The 20,029-nt window shown below is 45.4% G+C and overlaps 1 protein-coding gene across 1 annotated transcript in view; it reads left to right on the forward strand.

The window, feature by feature from the left end:
- The first annotated feature begins 5,643 nt into the window (after nucleotides 1-5,643).
- The window catches only part of HADH (hydroxyacyl-CoA dehydrogenase), a 31,700-nt gene continuing 17,314 nt past the window's right edge, over nucleotides 5,644-20,029 (forward strand). The window contains exons 1-4 of the mRNA XM_084855823.1: nucleotides 5,644-5,876; nucleotides 11,203-11,331; nucleotides 14,801-14,958; nucleotides 19,381-19,507. Of these exons, the coding sequence (XP_084711949.1) occupies nucleotides 5,760-5,876; nucleotides 11,203-11,331; nucleotides 14,801-14,958; nucleotides 19,381-19,507 (531 nt within the window). The 5' untranslated portion in view covers nucleotides 5,644-5,759. The remainder of the gene's footprint in view (nucleotides 5,877-11,202; nucleotides 11,332-14,800; nucleotides 14,959-19,380; nucleotides 19,508-20,029) is intronic.

Below are 20,029 nucleotides of genomic sequence, written 5' to 3' on the forward strand. Positions count from 1 at the left end.
ACCTCTGTGCCTTCTTTGATATCTGTGGCCATATTCACACCACAGGTTTAAACTGACTTGCAGCTAGGGGTGTACGAAACCCCACTTACTTTGCTCCGCTGGGGTTCGCGGGGCGGGGAGGCGATCCGGTCCTCCCCCCCAGAATCCTCCCCGGTCAGCTCCACTCCGCGGCGTGTCCACGGAGCCGCCGGCTGGGCGGATCTGCAGCTGGGCTGCTGCGGACACAAATGGCGTCCTGCATAGGGGACACCATTTGCATCGCTGCTGTAGCCATGATAGGCCACGTAAATATTTATGTAGCCTATCATGGCTAAAGCAGCGACGCAAAAGGCGTCCCCTACACAGGATGCCATTTGCGGCCGCACACCGGAGCAGCGGCCAGCAGTGGCCGGATCCGGACCACCGGAGGCAGGTAGGATCTGGTCCGCGGGGACTTTGCAGGGTGGTGGGAGGATTGCTCCATTCCGCCATGGACTCCGGGGGGCCGGATTCTTTAGAATCCAGCCTCACTGGAGTCTGTGGCGGAATTCTCCACCATCCCTACTTACAGCACAATCCCATGCACATCTGTTCGGAGGTTCAATGGGATTCAATCCCAGATAAATGTGTAGAGGATTGCAACCTTAATAGTCTTTCTCCAAACACTCCTGGGAACTGTAGTTTTCAGTGTATATAGCAGTGGAAGGCATGTGAGGGATACCATACAAAGTTCTCAGCATTAAGGATTATTGGGGCGGGGGGGAAATGAATTATTAAAAATCCTATAAAACAGAGCCGATGTGGTGTAGTGGCTAGAGTGTTGAGCCAGGAGATCCGGGTTCTAGTCCCCACTCGGCCATGGGAGCTCACTGGGCGACTTTGGGCCAGTCACAGACTCTCAGTCCCACCTACCTCACAGGGTTGTTGTTGTGAGGATAAAATGGAGATGAGGACGATTATGTACACCTCCTTGAGTTCTTTGGAGGAAAAAAGGCAGGATATAAATGCAATAAATAAATAAATATGTTTTCACATTATTTCTAAATTAGCTATATAATCCAGTTAGCTGCTGAGCTACATTAGCTGCTGGCATACTGGTTGTGGGATACATTAATGTGGGATACATTACATTACCATATGCGGGAGCAAGTTCACTGGCTGTTATCCAAAAACGTGGATCATCTGGCAAAGCTTAACGTGTGTGTGCATATGCATGTGCACTGGTGATAAGTAAGAGTGTAAAGCTGTTGCGTTCTTGCTCTGCATGCAATACATCATCTGGCTAAACACTGTGTAGAAAACAGGATGGTGACCTGGATCAGTTTTTGGTGTGCTCCAGCAGGGCTGCTGTTATGTTCTTTAATTGCTGGACATTAAAAACTGTATAAAATAAGATTTCACTTGACCGACAGCTACCTCCTGAACATCCGGAAACTGCCTCTCTCCCGTCCTGATTTACTTGGAATCAAAGCAACCTTTGATTCCAGTGTAATTTGAAAGAGGGTACTCTTCAGATCAAGATGTAAAGCTCATACTGGAAATGCCAAAAATGGCATCATAGTGCAATATGTGTATTTGAACTGTCCTAGGATTCATTATGTTCATGTTACTTTTATGCAATTACATAAACAGCATGTAATGTAACATAAACAGCACTATCCTCTGGCCCATGATAGTGTTTCACGTTCCTCCTTCCATTCTGAGAACATCTTTTTTTCTTTTTTTAAATCCCAGCTTTATATAGCTGATTCTGCAAAGGTATATTCTGCAAAGGTTTAACACATTATTGACGTGGTTTGCATGATCAAAATAAGCCATGGTCGTGGCACATGCAAGGCATGATTTCCATAATCCCCACCTGGGCATGGCTTGTCATGTCCTCCGAACCTGGGCTGCATGGCTTGTTGGATGAAACAACTTCACATTGTCCCAGAAGGAGCAATTTGAAATGGCAAGCATGTTATAATCTCTGGAATTATTTATTGCCCCTCTGCCAAGGAGGGGTGTGTCTGTGTGTTCTTATTTTGTCCACACAATAACTTGATAAGGTAAGTTAAGCTGAGAGAGACTGGTCAGCAAGTGAGCTTTATTGCTAAGCAGTGATTTCTGAATCAAGGACTAAGCCTAAGGTTTCAATCCTATACACCAGAGGTCCGGGTGCCCCCAGCCTGGCCCTTTGGGGGTCCCCAGAAGGCCCCGTCCCTTTCTCTGATCGTTTGGTTTCCTGTTTTTGTGCAGTTTTTCCATATTCTAAAAAGATGAAATGCCTAAAGCTTGGTTACTGGCAGGAAGAACTTTAAGCTAAAATATGCTGGTATTTTTGGGTCCCCCCCCTTTTGCCTCCCCCTGCCCCAGCACTGGAATGTGCCTCCCAAGAGCTTCTTCAAAATGGAATTTGGCCCTCAGGCTGAAAGAGATCCTGCACCCTTGCTATACACACTTGCCTGGGAGTAAGTCTTATTGAATTCAGTAGAGCTTCTGAATAGTTTATGCATAAGACTGTGCCTGGTACTCTGCCTGGTACATCACACTGGCTTTCTAACATCTCTGTGGTCACTTTCCTACTGTCCAACTGCTGGCTTGCTTTGGCCAGGGTCAGAGGTATGTGTGTGGGTTCCCTTTTAACCTCCCTTCCCCCAACAAACACACTTGTCTCCAAGGGTTGGGGATTTACTACTACAACTCCAGGGTCTGTATTGGAGGAACAAGAAGGCCTTGAATCCTATGGATCCATAGCCTCCCCTGCCCCACAAATGTCCTGCTTCTGGCCCTACCACATCAAGGAGGCCTGCAACAGCTGACCTTCCTCTCTGGCAGGCAAAGAAGAAAGTCTGCAACATCCTAAGGCAAGATTCCATGGGCTGGGGCATGCTGGGAGTTGTAGACCAACACACCTGGAGGGCACCAGATTGGGGAAGGGTGTCCTATGGTCTTTCAACCACCCTTCCAGGGAGCATAGGGTTGCTCCCTAAATTTCTACCTCTTATGTGTTGAGATTAATCCACCAAGATAGCTCTGGTGCCCATTCAATGAAACAATCAAGACAGTAAGAAGGTCAAGATGACATGAGTTTTGCAGCCAGTATTGACCATAGACATCGTTGTGGTCTTTTAGGCTTTCATGACACTGAGTCTTGTGGCACCTTTAAGACGAACAGAGTTATTGTGGCACAGATCAGGAGAAGGATCCATGGGTGGAGGTTCTATCTGTCTCCACGTTGTCATAGACGGATCACCATCTGGTCTCATGGCTACTCCCTGCCTTCTCAGGAGTGGAGGGCCAATTAAGATGGTCCACCTCCGAAAGCTGATGGATCCGTTGCAATTCCAAAATGCCTTGGGGGGTTTCGTGGCTGGTGCCGCCACCAACCCTGTTGAGTCCCTGTCTGTGTGTGGAATGAAGATCTGACCAGGAGTATCAACACGGTCGCTCTTAGACATCCTCTCCTACCCACTTCCAAACAAGCTCCATGGTTTACAGAAGAACTGAGGAAGCTGAAGTGGCAAGGACAATGACTAGAGTGCCAGTGGTGGAAAACTCAACTTGAATCTGATAAGACACATCATAGGAATCATTTGAAGATCTATGAAGTGGTGATACATGCAGTGAAGACAGCTTTCTACTCTGCACTCACTGTAATGCCTTTAATGAGTTTTTTGCAGATAAAATCTCTTGGATATGAGCCAACTTGGATGCTGTCCAGCACCCATGAAGCTTTTTGCCTAAGTCATAAGGTACTTAGGCTTGTTTAGATGGGAAAAGTCCTACAGTTCCCAGCGTTCCCCAGCCAGCCTTGCTAGCAGAGGAATGCTGTAGGACTTTTTCCTGCCTAAACATGCATAGGATTGTGCTCTTAATCTCTAAGGTGCTTCAAGACTTAAAAAAAATGTTTTGCAGTATCAGCCTAGCAGGGCTTTGGAACTCTTATTAGCATGCCCAATCCTAGGCATGTTTACTCAGTCAGAAGCAAGCCCCAGGCCCCATCTACATGGCACCACTTTCACCCCCCACCCCGTCACAACTGAGCAGCAACATGGCTTCGAAGTAGCATACCCTGCGATACACTCACGATGTACTGCACACTTCCCTAACAGACTCACTGTGCCCCTTTCTTTGGCTGTTATACTGAAGTGTGCAGCTGTGCGCATGTGTGTGGGGGTGCGACACTTCAGTGGTTGTTTTGTATTTGAGGGGCTCTGCTGTGTCTTTCCATCCCTATTTAGGTAAAAAGTGGGTGTTTTGTGCTCCTTCATTTCCACACAATCAGCTTGTCAGTTCCCCAGCCTGAGAGTCTCGCGATGGTTCGCACTCACAAGTGTGAGTGGTACATGCCTACCCATCGCTCCGAAATGGTGGCTGGAGTGCTGTTGTTCCTCCCCCAACCCCCCCAGCCCTTGGGTGCTGAGTCAAAAAGCAACCGTTGAGAAGATACGAAGCTGCGAAAGTGTGATTAAATAAATGAAAATGCCCCTCTGTGCCTCTGTAACTACGCAGCTGCGAAGGAACGGGGGTGTGTGTGTGTGAAGGGGCATCACAGAGTAATGCAGGCTACGAACGCCTACAACACACCCACTGCAAAATGTAAGTCGGTTTGGGGAAGGGACAAACGGCTCACAAGCATGGGGAAACCCGTAGCAAACGAAAAACATTGCAGCAAAGCTACTCTTTGGAACTCCACATTTTCCAGGTGAAAACCACAGATGGCTGCAAAGTGGTGATTGTGTCTTCCATCCTGAGGCACCTTGACTTGCACCCGCCCCAGAGTAAAAGCCAGGTGTAGATGGGCCCCCAGTCTGTTCAATGGGGCTTTCTCCCCCATAAGAGTGTTTAAACAAGTCTTCTTATACCTACATATCTGGGATTAAGTCCCATTGAACTCAACGGAACTTACTTTTGAGTAGGCATACATAAGATTGCTAGCATCACCGATGCAATGAATATGGACTTGAGCACGCTCCGGGAGAGAGCACAGGACAGGAAGGCCTGGCGTGCTATAGTCCATGGGGTCACGAAGAGTCGGACACGACTAAACAACAACATAAGATTGCACTGTAGGCCTCCTTACGACAGCCAAAAATAATAATAATGAAAAGCAACATTGTGCCTCCCACATTTACTGAGGTCCCGTCACAGATTTTTAAAACGAGAAGGGGACGGCAGAGGATGAGATGGCTGGATAGCATCACCGACGCGATGACTATGGACTTGAGCACGCTCCGGGAGAGAGCGCAGGACAGCAAGGCCTGGCGCGCTACGGTCCATGGGGTCACGAAGAGTCGGACACGACTGACCGACTGAACAACAACAAAATATATTGAGGGAGAGAGTTGAGTAAGAGAGCTGCAATCTGTGGTGCTAAAAATGCACGGTCCCTTCTCTTGTTTGAAAACAATGTAAGTCTTGACAAGCAACCCGGGGAGGAATAGCCTTGGGAAGCCAGTTGGCCACCGCAGGGCGCAAAAGGTGAGACAGACAAAAAGGCCTACAACTCCCAGCAAATAGCTGGCTGGGGAATGCTGGGAGTCGTAGGGCTCTTCTCCGTCTAGCCCTGCACAGGGCTGCGCCCTAAAGCAGCCACGGCCAAGGAGAAGAGCGCGCCCGCAGCAAGGCCACGGAGGCGGGCACGCCGGAGGCCGGCGCTCCCTCCCTCTTCCTCCTGGCTTTGAGGCAGACGGGAGGCGCTGGGTCGAGTCCCCGCCCCTCGCTCGGCCGAGCTCCGCAGCCCCCCCTCGCGCGGCGGCCCGCCGTCTCCTCGCCGTCCCAGCACAGCGCGCTTCGCCATGGCCTTCGCCGCTCGCCCCTTCGTGCGCTCTGCGTCCGCGGCAGCCGCCAAGAAGACGGTGGTGAAGCATGTGACGGTGATCGGGGCCGGCCTCATGGGCGCCGGGATCGCCCAGGTGAGCGAGCCGCGGGTGGGTCGGTGGGCTGTCCGCTTGCTTGCTTGCTTGCTTCCCTGGGCAAGCGTTCTCCTTCAGGGCCCTTCACCTTCTGGGCTCGTGTAGTGCGGGGAGAGGCTGGGATTGTTTTTTTTCCACCCCCTCCCCGCTTCCTTTCTTTTTCGTTCCGGTGTGCTTAGAAAGTAAAAACGGGTTACCTTTATCAAGAACTAGTTTCTAATAAGAGGATATTATTAGCATTTGCAAAATAATTACATTAATTTGCTAAGTAGGACTTAGGTTTGGTTTTTGCCCTGTGTCCCCTTTGCCCCAGATGTGTGTGGGGAGGGCAGCCCAAAGTAATGAATGATGATGATGATAATGAGAAGTTGTTATTAACACTGCTGGGAACGTAGGCCTCCTGATGTGGAGCAAAATCCAACAGAAATTCCACCTAGAGTAGACCAGTTGAAATAAATGGAACTTAAGTTAGTCATGACTAATTTAAGTCCCATTCATTTCAGTGGGTTTACGCTAAGTAGGACTTGCGTTGGATTTTGCCCTGTGTCCCCTTTGCCCCAGATGTGTGTGGGGAGGGCAGCCCATGGATACTGCGAGCTTTCCCGCCCACTTTAGCGCATGATTACCGTGCACTAATCACAGCTTGTTTCTCCAGCTGTGGTGCCCGTTCTTGATGCCTTCCCTCAAGGTTTGTCTCTGTTGCATGGCTATCTCGCCTTCTGAAAGCCAGGTTGGGGAAAGCTTCTTTAGTGGCAGTGGACTTATATATACTGCATTTACTCTACTACATTCTCTCCTTTATATATCCCAGGAATGAGCTTTAGCACTGAAAATGTATTTCAGAACTGAGTCCTAATGAACTCTCTGCTCAAACGGAGCCACATTTCTACCCTTACCTTTATCAAGGGATAATAATGCAGCCTCTCCAAAGAATCTGTTTTACCCACCCGAATAATGGGAACACTTGTAATTGTAGCTAGCACTTGCACCTCTTTTCTGCCTAGCCAGTTCAGGAGGTATCCTGGTTGCTTCTCAGGATTGCTCAACATCTACAGAACAGGGAACAGGTATTGTAACAGGCCGACATTTACTAAAGTAGGAGTATGCAAATCTCCAGTTTACACAGTGCTTTGTCTGCAAGTAAAACTTGAAAACCTGTGCATTCCTGTAGTCCTATACTAACAAGCTGTGCAGGAAAAAATAAAAATTTCCCTATATTCTCAAACAAAACCATTTCAAATCTTTCCACTGTGGAACTCTTTTGTACCAAAGTAGTTACTGAGTTAGGAAAAATGGTGGGACTTTAAAACTACATTAGCAGTAGTGAGAACTAGGGATGCTGGAGAAATTTGAGACAGACTAAAATGAGCTTGGATTTCTAAGAATCTGACCTGCAGAATCCTCAGGCAGTGCAGAGTCCATGGTCTTCTGGACTATGTTTTTACTTCCCCAAAATTTACGCATATAAATTTGTAGAAAAATATGCAAGTTTCTGCTGAGGAAACATTGAATGGAATGGGGACAATATGCTAAAAGTTACATACTAAGGTAAATTATGTAAATACTGACGTAAATACTGATGTAATTACTTTAGTATTTTTCCACCTGACAAAAAAAAATTGCATCTGTCTGTGGGCGGACAACAGAACAAAAGGCACATGACAATCTGCAAGACACAGATGAAGCAGATTTTACATAGTCCGTACATCTCTAGTGAGAACCTGAGTGTGATCGTCTGAATTTGCTGCGTGCCAGGCAGAGCTCTAATGGCTTTTAATTTTTATATGAACTTTCAGCTTATGGCAGCTCTTGGATACCTACTGGCTTGTGTAAAATGCCAAATCATATTTAGCAACTGACTTTCATGCTTTGGTATCCCTGATAACACCCTATTGAAACATGCTTTGTGTGAAACTACCCTTGATGACTGCAGGACAGGGTGGTTAGAAATGTCAGACTTTGGGTTTGCACTGGTTCCCAAGATCTTCTAGGTAGTTTTGGATTTGTTAACCTATGAAGCCCTTACAGCCTGGGCCCTACAGACCTAAGAGGCCATCAGGAAACTCATCAGACCCATGAGGGCTGTATTGTAGTTCTCAAAATTCCTGCATAAAAGGTACAGTTCCAAGATTATCATATGTTATGATGTCCATGCACGTAACACACTGATTTCTGTACAGTATTTTGTTGTGAAGTAGTCCTGAGTATCTTCTGTAAGGACTGTGTAAGGTACTTTGCTTAGGTGGGCCTTTTGTGCCATGGTTAAACTCTTGTTAGATGGTTAGGGGGAAATTCCAGGCTTATGACTCATCTTCTAAAGGTAAGATAATCTCTTATCTTTAGTTCTGTGCTGTACATCAGCTTCTAACCCAGTTGTGTTCTCCCCATTACTTCCTTCTGTATAAGTGAGTAATAGCCCTGTACTCCTATGGTAAGGCACTTTGCTTGAGGGGCATTGTAGGGACGCCAAAACCTCCAGTCATGACAATACGTCAACCAGCGCCCGCTCATAGCGGTGCCACAGAAGGATGCACAGTGTCTCTATGTGCAAACTGTATTGCATCTGCTATAAGGTCCTTGCAAAATACTTCCCTTTCCTACCGGTCGCATCCTATTATTTATGGGCATTTTGCTAGCATAATAATGGACCACCCAGCTGGGATGTAGAAATCTTGGATAATTGCAGCAAATCTTTTTATCCAAGTATCATTTTTACAGCACAGTTCTAGATGTTCATTCCCAAGCACATCTTTTAAGAGTTGCAGTTTTTTCTTCTAGAATGAGGACTCGCTGTTTCAGAGAATGATTTGGCAGCGGATGACTTTGGGCAATGAGTGCTGTTAAAAAGTAGCTTTCTCAAAAAGGGAAATGAAAGTCAGCTGCTTTTATTGAGAGCTTCTTGTAGAGGAAAAAAAGGGGTGGCTGTAGCAGGTAAAGGTTAATCTTGGGCACACATGCCTATTTCTGCTGAGAGCCTTTTACGCTAGAAGGGCAATGCCAAAGAGTGTTCAAACTACTGCACAATTGCGCTCATTTCACGTGCCAGCAAGGTGATGCTCAAAATCCTACAAGCTAGGCTTCAGCAGTATGTGACCCGAGAACTACCGGAAGTACAAGCTGGGTTCCGAAGAGGCAGAGGAACTAGAGATCAAATCGCCAACATTCGCTGCATCATGGAGAAAGCAAGAGAATTCCAGAAAAACGTCTATTTCTGCTTCACTGACTACGCTAAAGCCTTTGTGTAGATCACAACAAACTGTGGCAAATTCTGAAAGAGATGGGAGTATCAGACCACCTTACCTGTCTCCTGAGAAACCTCTACGAGGGTCAAGAAGCAATAGTAAGAACCGGACTTAGAACAACTGATTGGTTCAAAATTGGGAAAGGAGTACGACAAGGCTGTATATTGTCGCCCTGCTTATTTAATTTATATGCAGAGTACATCATGAGAAACTCTGGGTTGGATGAATCACAGGTCGGAATTAAGATTGCCGGGAGAATTATCAACAACCTCAGATATGCAGGTGATACCACCCTAATGGCAGAAAGCGAAGAGGATCTAAAGAGCCTCTTGTTGAGGGTGAAAGTGGAGAATGCAAAAGCTGGTTTGAAACTCAACATTAAAAAAACGAAGATCATGGCATCTGACCCCATCACTTCCTGGCATATAGAAGGGGAAGAAATGGAAGCAGTGACAGATTTTACTTTCTTGGGCTCCAAGATCACCGCAGACGGTGACTGTAGCCATGAAATTTAAAGGTGCTTGCTCCTTGGGAGGAAAGCTATGGCAAACCTAGACAGCATAGTAAGAAGCAGAGACATCACCTTGCTGACAAAGGTTTGTATAATCAAAGCTATGGTTTTCCCAGTAGTAATGTATGGCTGTGAGAGCTGGACTGTAAGGAAGGCTGAGTGCCGAAGAATTGATGCTTTCGAACTGTGGTGCTGCAGAAGACTTACGAGTCCCCTGGACTGCAAGGAGGTCAAATCAGTCCATCCTAAAGGAAATCAACCCTGACTGCTCATTGGAAGGACAGATAGTGAAGCCGAAGCTCAAATATTTTGGCCACCTAATGTGAAGAAAAAACATCCTGGAAAAGCCCCTGATGCTGGGAAAGATTGAAGGCAAAAGGAGAAGGGGACGGCAGAGGATGAGATGGCTAGATACCATCACCGATGCAATGAATATGAACTTGAGCACACTCCGGGAGAGAGCGGAGGACAGGAAGGCCTGGCGTGCTCTAGTCCATGGGGTCATGAAGAGTCAGACACGACTTAACGACTGAAAAACAACAACATTCCTGCACAGGTTGGCTGAGGCACTTCATTTTCCATTTGCAGTGACAGCATCCTTCAGTGGCATGGTTCACACATAACATTAACCCGTGGTTTGGGCTATTTAGTTATGGGTTGTTGTGAAGCATGAACATGACCACGCTAACAAACCATGGTTTGTTGACCACAAACAATTAAGAAAGAGAACTCATGGACAAAAGAACCAAATACCTAGGGAGGTAGTGGGCTCTCCCACACTGGAGGCATTCAAGACCAGGCTGGACAGCCATCTGTCAGGGATGCTCTGACTTGGATTCCTGCATTGAGCAGGGGGTTGGACTCGATGGTCTTGTAGACCCCTTCCAACCCTACTATTCTATGATTCATGGTTTGTTGCTGGGTTATTTAAACCATGGGTTGTTGTTACATGTGAACCCAGAACCATGGGTTCGTGGGTTGTTTCACCAGGCTACAGAGCTGGCAGGCAAGAGTGGTAAAAAAAAATAAAAAAATCAGCCACTCTGCATGCCAGTACTAAATGACACAAAGGCATTTGGAATACAAGGAGGAAAAAGCGAAGAAGGAGGGAAACAAATAACCCAGGGATTGAGAGAACAAACCATGATTTGTTTGATCATCTGTCAGACAAACTTAGTTAGGGCAACAAATCATGGATTAAATAACCTTGGGTTAGCATTATGTGCAAGCCAAGGTGTTGTAGTTCTTAGCGTTGGAACTAGAACTGGGGAAAACCATGTCTAAGTTTTCACTCAGCTCTTAAGCTCATTGGATGACATTGGGCTAGCCACATTCTCTTAACCTACCTCACAGGGTCGTTGTGAGGATAAAATGGGTGGCAGGGAAGGATGTCATCCTGAACTTCTTGGCTGAAAGGTAGAATGCAAATAAATATTAGTAATAAGTTTTACTTGTACTTTTTGTTTTTGTGGATTACTTTTTTCTTCTTGTCTTCCTTAAAGCACTTCTTCCTTGTAGACTAATGGACCTCTTTTTGGGCATTTCCCCACCACCACCCCTGTCTTTTCCATAGGTTGCTGCAGCAGCTGGCCACACTGTGATATTAGTGGACCAGTCAGATGAAATATTAAATAAATCCAAGAAAGGCATTGAGGAGAGCCTGAAAAGATTGACAAAGAAAAAGTTTGCAGACAAACCTGAGGTGACATCTTAATATTTATCAATACTGGAAATGGTTGTTGAAATGTGACAAAGCTGTTTGTTTCTTTTGATCTTTAATGCCTAGTCAGACAGGTACAGTAATATTAGATATGTATACTGTTTTTAACAGGCTCTTTTCAAGGACTGGAGTGTGTTACAGGCTGACAGACACCCCCCCCCCCAGTCATCAAGGGCACTCTGCAAACAGAAGCAAACTTCTGTGTGCAGATCACCTTGATGGACATGTTATGCATGCAAAGGGAGGTGTGAGAAGGAAAACAACCTTGCAGCCAGCACATAGGACTGCACACATGGTATGCAATGTAAGCCTCCTTGGGAGGGCTTTTGTCCTGAAAGATGGCCAAGAAATGTTTTAAATAATTATTTTATTTATTATTATTCTTATTATTATTATTTATTTCATTTCTTTATGGCCCAATAGCCGAAGCTCTCTGGGCAGTTCACAAAAATTAAACCCAAACGGCACACGATAAAACAACTTAAAATATATAGAACATTAAAACCACAATATAACAATACAACCACAGTACAACCTAGCAGCAGTGCAGGAATTTAAAAGACAGATTTAGAACAGCAAAGCTAAAAGTCTAGAAAGCTAAAATGCTAAAATGCCTAGTAAAATAAAAAGGCCTTCACCTGGTGCCGAAAGGAATACAATGTAGGCGCCAGGCGAACCTCACTAGGGAGCTCATTCCAGAGCTGGGGTGCCACAGCAGAAAAAGCCCTCCTCCTAGTAGCCACCCGCCTCACTTCCTTTGGCAGGGGCTCACGGAGAAGGGCTGCTGAGGATGATTGTAAGGTCCGGGCAGGCACATATGGGAGGAAGCGATCCTTCAGATAGCCTGGCCCCAAGCCGTTAAGGGCTTTAAATGTTAATACCAGCACTTTGAATCAGGCCCGGAAATGGACTGGCAGCCAGTGCAGCTGGAAAAGTACTGGCGTAATATGAGCTTGCTGGCCTGTCCCTGTTAACAATCTTGCTGCCCTATTTTGGACCAGCTGAAGTTTCCGGACCGTTTTCAAAGGCAGCCCCATGTATAACGCATTACAGTAATCCAGGGAAGAAGTTATCAGAGCATGGATAACTGTAGCTAGGCTATCTCTGTCCAGATAAGGGCGTATTGGTATAACAGCCTAAGCTGATAAAAAGTGCTCCATGCCACTGAGTTCACCTGTGCTTCAAGTGACAGTTCTGGATCCAAGAGCACCCCCAAAGTACGAACGTGATCCTTTAGGGGGAGTGCAACCCCCTCCAGAACAGGTTGAATATCACCTAGCTGGGCAGACGAACCACCCACTAACAGTAGCTCCGTCTTGTCTGGATTGAGTTTCAGTTTATTGGCCCTCATCCAGTCCATTACCGTGCCCAGGCCCTGACTCAGAACAGCCGCTGCCTCACCAGGGATTGATGAGAAAGAGAGGTAGAGCTGGGTGTCATCCACATATTGATGGCACGTCAGCCCACACCGCCGGATAACCTCCCCCAGCGGTTTCATGTAGATGTTAAACAGCATGGGGGATAAAATAGAGCCCCGTGGGACCCCATGGCACAATTGCCACGGCACAGAGCAGTAATCCCCCAGCACCACCTTCTGGAATCGGCCATCCAAGTAGGAGCGGAACCACTGCAGTGCAGTGCCTCCATCTCCCAACCCAGACAACCTATCCAGAAGGATACCATGGTCGATGGTATCGAAAGCCTCTGAGAGGTCCAGGAGAATCAACAGGGTCGCATTCCCCCTGTCCCTCTAAATAAATAAATAGTGGTGGGTTAGGCACATACCTCTAACAAATTATTGGCATTGTCATCAAAGAGAGCATCAATCTGATGGGGAGGTGAGGGAATTCAATCTTGCCTCTCCCTCCCCCATTCCCAATAGCTTTGCATCCAGCATTATTTTTATTTATTTATTTATTTATTTGATGTATATGTTGCTCTGTCCTATGGTGTTAGTGCCTTGCAGCAGTTTTTCTAAGTGTTAATACTCCTATCATTAAGGGGCTCACAAGGCTAAGGAAATCAAATGGTTTGAGGGATAAAAATGACATTGTAAACATAAAATCTACGTTAAAAGGAAGGAGACCTTATTCGTTGTACTACAACTTGGTGGATTGCCATCTGGCAGCAACCCAGAAATGGTCCTTCTCTGTGGTGGCATCCGCGTTGTTGAATACCCTCCCCCTTAGTGTAAGGGAGGCGAAAACTGGCATGTCTTAGGTGCCATTTAAACACCTATCTTTTCAGCCAAGCCTCCCTTGATTGATTGTGCTGCCCACAATAGTTCTCTGATTTTAAATGTTTTAATTGAGAGTGGTTTTTTGTTTTGTTTTTGTTTTGTGTGTTTTAACTGAGATTTTGTATTCTGTTTTTAAATATTTGAACTGTGGACATTTTGTATTTTAAACTGCTTTGAGATGTCTTTTTAGATATAGTCAAGCTGTCTATAAATAGATTAAACAAGAGAGCAATCCTATAGTCCCTGGGATAGCCTCCCAGGGACGATAGGATTGTTCGTGAAATCCTTCCAAAGTCAGAGACAGCACTCCGACATCGGAAGGGGGAGTCAGAGAACCTCCCCATCTCTGCCCCCTCGCAGCCAGCATGGAAAGAACCGTGCCAGCTGGCTCTCTGAGGTAGGAAACTCTACCTCAGTGAGGGGGGAAAGAGGGTGACCCAGGGGGCGGGGAGGGGAGGAGACCAGAGAGGCCAGGATACAGTTTATCCTGAGTCTCTTCCAGCACCTTCCCTCCCCCTCCAAAGCATCCTCACTAGGTGGACTGAAGAGTTCCAAGGCTTCCAATCACTGAGGGCGCTATCAATAGGATTGTGCCCTAAATTAATTAATTTTTTAAAAACCTTGACAGAACAGTGCGTTTTTGCAGGTAGCCACCTGCTAAATGCATATTTCTTAAAGAGATGCTGCAAGGTGAGCTGGGCTGGCTGGCTGGGAAGCACAACTTAGACCCATGTGTGTTGCTGATGATGTCTCTGGGGCTCCGCTCTGGATGGATCTTCACTCCTGGACCCTGGACTGCTCCACCATCAGCACCAAGTGTTAGTGCCAACATCAGCCATTGGAAGAGGTGCTCCTGGGTGGGATGAGCTGGGTGGGGAGCAGAGATCAGTTCCCCATGTAGTGTCGATGGTGGCGCTCTGTCCCGGGGGTAAAATGTGGGTGCTTATTTTGTGGGGGAAAGTGACAGACAAAAACTGCCAGCAGGCCAAAAAGGCTCTTTGCTTTTTCTCTTGAGTTAAGTTACTTTCTGCTTTTACTTATTGGCCATGCAGCAATGTGTTAGGCAGTTGGGCAGGTACAGCATTCACGTACAGTTAACAGAGGCGCACAATATCATTTCACAGCACACTGTTGAAAAACGCATTGCACTTGAAATGGGAATTCTTCCTTTGAAGACAAATCTGTAGTTTTGTTGTTTCTCTGACTTCTCAGGCTGCGGCAGAGTTCATTGAGAAGACCTTAAAGAACTTGACCACAAGCACAGATCCAGTCTCTGTAGTGCACAGTACTGACCTTGTAGTGGAAGCCATTGTGGAAAACATAGCAGCAAAAAACGAACTCTTCAAGACACTGGATAAGTTTGCGCCAGAGTATGTTCTTACAAATCCTACAAAGCAAATGCAAAAAGCTGTTGTTATCTACTGGTTTGTATGGAGATATGCATCTATATTTGCTTGAAGAGGAAGGCAAGCTGAAACCTCCTATCCCATCTACCGTCTCCTAAGAATTTAGTTTGAAGGGTGTTGGAGAAAAAGTTCTCCCACTCTCCTGCAAGTTAAACATCTGCCAAAACCCAAAAGAGATACAAGATCACGCAAGTGCCAATCTATTTTATGCCACTTTCCCATCATTTTGGAGATAACGTCCTTCCTCAGAGGCTCCTTATAATAACATATTGCCGTTTTATACCCATACGTACACAAGATAATAAAGCACAAAAATTGCCATGGAAAGATGCATTCACAAGCGCATTACAAACTTTCAGCACAGAAAATGCCCAAATAAAACTCCTACATTAATGTTTTTTATAAACAATTTAAAATGTATAAAGCTTATAAAAGAAAATACAGCCACCCACTAAAACTAACATTTTCTTACCTGCACTAAAGAAGTAGTCATTGTTGCTGCACATTCACATGATACTGAAGTCACATTGATTTTGTTGCCTTTGTAAATTATAAAGAAGTGGAAGTGTCAGGAATGAGCCAGCCTCTTGTGCTCAGAGACCAGCATGAGAGAAGTTCCTCCACAGAATATATGATAGCCTCCCCTCTCTGGCTGTTGCTCCTGTCCTGGGCGGAGCTCAGGTACTCCTGCACTGAATGACTTGGGGCCAAACTGCATTTTACATTAAACGTGTTCTTTAAAAAGCATGCTTAAGTCGGCCACTTTTATTCTGAGGGAAAAGCAGCCTGATCCATATGAGGGCTCTGCGCTTCTACTTCTCTTTCAAAGTAAGTGGCCGACTTAAGGACGCTTTTCAAAAAGGGTGTTTAATGCAATGTATAGTTCAATTGTTGATGAAATATATTCCAGCGGAACGTAGACAGGTTTGATGCAAGATTTATTTGGTTATTTGTTGTAATGAACTAACATAAACTTTAACTGTAGATTCATCCATAGGACTAATAAACAGTGGCTGAGAGTTTTAAGGGCTTGCTGCCGTGCAGGATGCAGCTAAAGATGGCTTTTTAGCACACTTGTCAGCAGCCCTTTCTTCCAGATACTGAAAAAAAGCACTTCATATTGAAGTTTTATACTACAGGCATTTATTTTCATTTTAAAATCCAGCAGTCTCTTACAAGCCAAACATTTTAAATTCATTGGGAACTATGAGAGTTGAAAACTAGAATGGCTGTAGACATCCTTTTACTTCTGATTTGAATTCTAGTATCTTTTGGCTATCGAATCTATCTGCCTCCCTGAGGACTACAACTGTAACCTTGCTTGCGATACATACAGAGTGGAGGTAAATGAGTTAGGTGAGATGAGGTGAGATGTATGTCTCTTGTTTCCGCAACAGAAGCAAGTGTAGTTTTCTGATCATAATTGAGGCCATCCAGTAGTTTACAATGTTGTTCTTCTGTAGCGAAATATCTATTGTTCTTTTACCTTGGTAGCTTTTTATTCAAGCTTTTGTGGCACAGTAATAAAAAAAAGCAAATTGCTCTTGCAGCTACTTTGCCAGTAGCCCCATCTGAGATGCTGCCAAATAAAGCATTCTGTATAAAGATTGAGTTCTACAGCAAGTTTCAGAAGCTCATCATACTTCCACATTGGTGATTCTTTGATAAAGTTATCATTTGAAGAGCATCTCGCTCTGCTCACTGGAAGAGGCCTGAGAACTGAGTGAAGATATTAACTTCTGAAGAGAACAAAGGTGGAGCAATTCTCTGCTTGTGAGCAAAGATTAAAAGGATATTCCTATACCAAAGAGCCACCTCCCATAAATTATTCAAGTAAAGTCCCATCCATGCTTCCAGCTGTTCACGCCAAAGAGAATTAATCTTCACTGTTACCATAGGTTCTGAAGAACCCTATCTATAAATGAGCAGTGTTTTCAGAAAGTTATTTCTAGACTGATAAAATAACGAGCTAAATAGGCTGGGGGAGATGAATAGAATATAGGTCTATTCTGAAGTGGTATATCTTGCAGAGTGTTGCATATTTTAATAGCAAACTCAGGTGGTGGGTGTTGACAGCTATGTAGGGCCAGTGAGAAACGCTAGGGAGGAGTCCGCGTGCTCAGGAAAACCTTGAAGTTTGCAGAAGTTGTTCAACTGGAGCATGCTCGGTATCCACAGAATGCTGTCAGTTGGAAAGCAACAGAAAGTGGGGTGTTGACTGAATGTCATGAAGTATTCTGGAGGAGGGCAGATCTATCAGGAACCCTGAGCAGGAGCGCCCTGTTAGGAGAGGATATGCTACAACAGGGGCGGGCAACTTGTGACCCTCCAGAAGTTTTGGTTTGCAACTCCCATCATCTCTCACCATCAGCTAAGCTGGCTAGGGCCGATGAGAGTTGTAGGCCAAAATGTCTGGAGGGCCCCAAGTCCCATCCCCCCGCCCCAGCTACAAGGTTTTCTTGTCTGATCAAGCTATTTGTGGGTATTTGTAGGCAGTCTTGACTGCCAGAAAAATATCATGTTCTTCTTCCCTAGTAGAAAGCTGGCACCATTCACAGCAGTCGTCTCCTTGGATAGTAGTTTCAGTTACATAAATACAGTAGGCTAAAGAACCTCAAGTTAGCGTAGTTGAACTAAGTGTGCTCTAAGCTTCTTATGAAGAATGTATTGCTTTTAAGAAGAAAGCAACCTGAAGACCTCCAGCTGTATTAATTGGTGACCAGGCGAGTAGCTGTTAACAAGCTTGTGACTAAAATATATTTTAAAAATCTCTGATTTGTAAGAGACTTATGTTTTTGTTTTGTTTTTAAAAAATGAAAATATCCCTGTAGTGCAGAACCTCCATTTGAAATGCTTCTCTCCCTCCCCCCACCCCAAATCTTGGAGGATAGAGACTGCTGCTGTTAAGTAGGGTAACTTTGAAGGCTATGAAAAACATTTTAACTGCTGCTTCTATGCAGCCTGCATGGCAGCAGGGCCTCTAAAGTTCCCAGTCATTGCTTATCAGCCCTATAGATTAATCAGGTGGTAAATGTTAATCTACGGGTCAAAGTTCTTGTTAGTTCACTTCACCAAATGGTCAGATGCTACATTAAATCTGTTTCCATGTCACTGGAATAGGTTTGACTTTACCCTTTCTACCAGCCTATTTTCTTGTGTGTTTGAATCCCTCTCATTTTTCTCTTAAGACACTATGTAGGAACTGTGTAATGTTGATGGATTGATGACTGGCTTCTGAAACTTGTAAACTTAACCTACTAGACATATTAGGTCATTGTTGAAGCAGAACTGAGCAGTCAGGTGAAACTTCTTAACCACAATGTTTTTCTTTTCATTCTGGTCATATATCCTACTAGGTGGTGCTGCAAATATGGGAATAGATCTTAGTAAGGGTATTGGTGTGATAATTTAAATCTTTAAAGGATGTAAAGCCCTAGTTGTATGCTAAAATCTGAACTCTAAAAGTACATGCCATGTAGACTCTCGTATCCAGAACTGAAAGTGTTGAAGAAGATCCAAGAATGCTTGGGTGAAACTACTGTGTCAGTGAGGTTTTGCTTGACAATCCCAAGCACACAGCGTTTCAAAGGCTATGGAATAAGTATACATTGGGGTGGCCACTGTGCAGCCCGCTCTGTACCGCTGAATTCAGTGGTGGTAGGGAATTTTTTTTTTTAATTTAAAAAAGAAAAGAAAAATCACACTTTTAGTGCTGTGGAGTACTAAAAGGGTCAAATTTAGCTTGCAGACAAGGTACATCTAACCCTTTCAGCAATACAGAGTGCTATCGAGTGGTTTGCTGCTGAATGTTGGTAGCAAACTACCAATTTGTAAGTTCTTTAAAAAGAAGAATTTGAGGCGCCCTGCAGACAGCACGTTGCCCTGCAGAGTCCAGCCCGCCCAGGGCAAAAATGCCCCCTAAACTCCTGCAGTTGCCCACCCCTGGTTTACACGTCCCTTTTAGCCCTACAATTACTGGGGTTTGTGTAGCTCTTATATGCATGGTGCTGTCCATCACACACCCTGGTGCATGGCCAAAGGGTAAATTTCCAGAAATGTGCCCACGTCTGACTTAATTTTTTTCCGATAAAATTCTGTGTTTAAGCATCCCTACTGCAGGTATAAGCCCTACAAGCCACTTTGTGCTAAAAGGTAGACAAGTATTTAAGGTTTCGTATTTATGCAGCTTTCCCTGTCTCCATTGCATGGCATGTTCAGTCCTCATTGTTTGGCCTGCAAGAGGCTACATGAAGAGAGGGACTTTGAATTAAAACAGCAGATCAACACAGGTCTTTTATCTTAATTTATATTTATATCTTATCAGCGTAAAGGGTCCTGAGGGTTGAGAGTTGTAACCAACATAAACGGTGTGTTGCTTCCCCACAGGCATACGATATTTGCTAGCAACACTTCATCCTTGCCAATTACAGAAATTGCCAATGCTACCACCAGACAGGACCGGTTCGGTGGCCTACATTTCTTTAATCCAGTGCCTCTCATGAAACTAGTGGAGGTAAGGGAGTCTTGACAATATTCTGAAGTAAATGTTGTAGCAAGGTCGGTACATGTTGCAACCTATGTGTTGTTGAGCTTCTGCCTATTTGCTGCTGGTCAGTTGGTGTTTAGAGGCAAAAAAAGGTAAAAGTGATATCCCTGGACACCCCTCCCTCAGTGTCTGGCTCTGAAGCCCTCAGAGCCAGGCATTTGGGCTTGGCTAGCTCTCTGAAGAGCCACATTGGCTGCTTTTTCCAGCTGATGTGGCTCTGAAAAAAGCCTGCCTGTTCTCTGGTTCACCCTGAGAGGATCCCCAGGGCAAGCCAGAGGCCAGTCCAGAGAGCCCGGCTGGCCCAGTTCTCCCACTCTGGCAAATGCTGCAGGGGGAAAGCAGCTGACGAGGCTCTCTGAAGCACCTGGTTGGGTGCCCCTTTGGTGGGGAGCGGGGAGCATGCTTTCACTGCTCCACCACCTGAGGTGGGGAATTCACTCTGCCTCATGACAAGGCCAGCCCTGATGGGTGGTGAGTGCCAACAAGATT

The sequence above is a fragment of the Heloderma suspectum genome, chromosome 5 (assembly GCF_057233095.1).
Source record: "Heloderma suspectum isolate Gila_16-S chromosome 5, 16-S_ref, whole genome shotgun sequence".
Lineage (NCBI taxonomy): Eukaryota > Metazoa > Chordata > Lepidosauria > Squamata > Helodermatidae > Heloderma > Heloderma suspectum.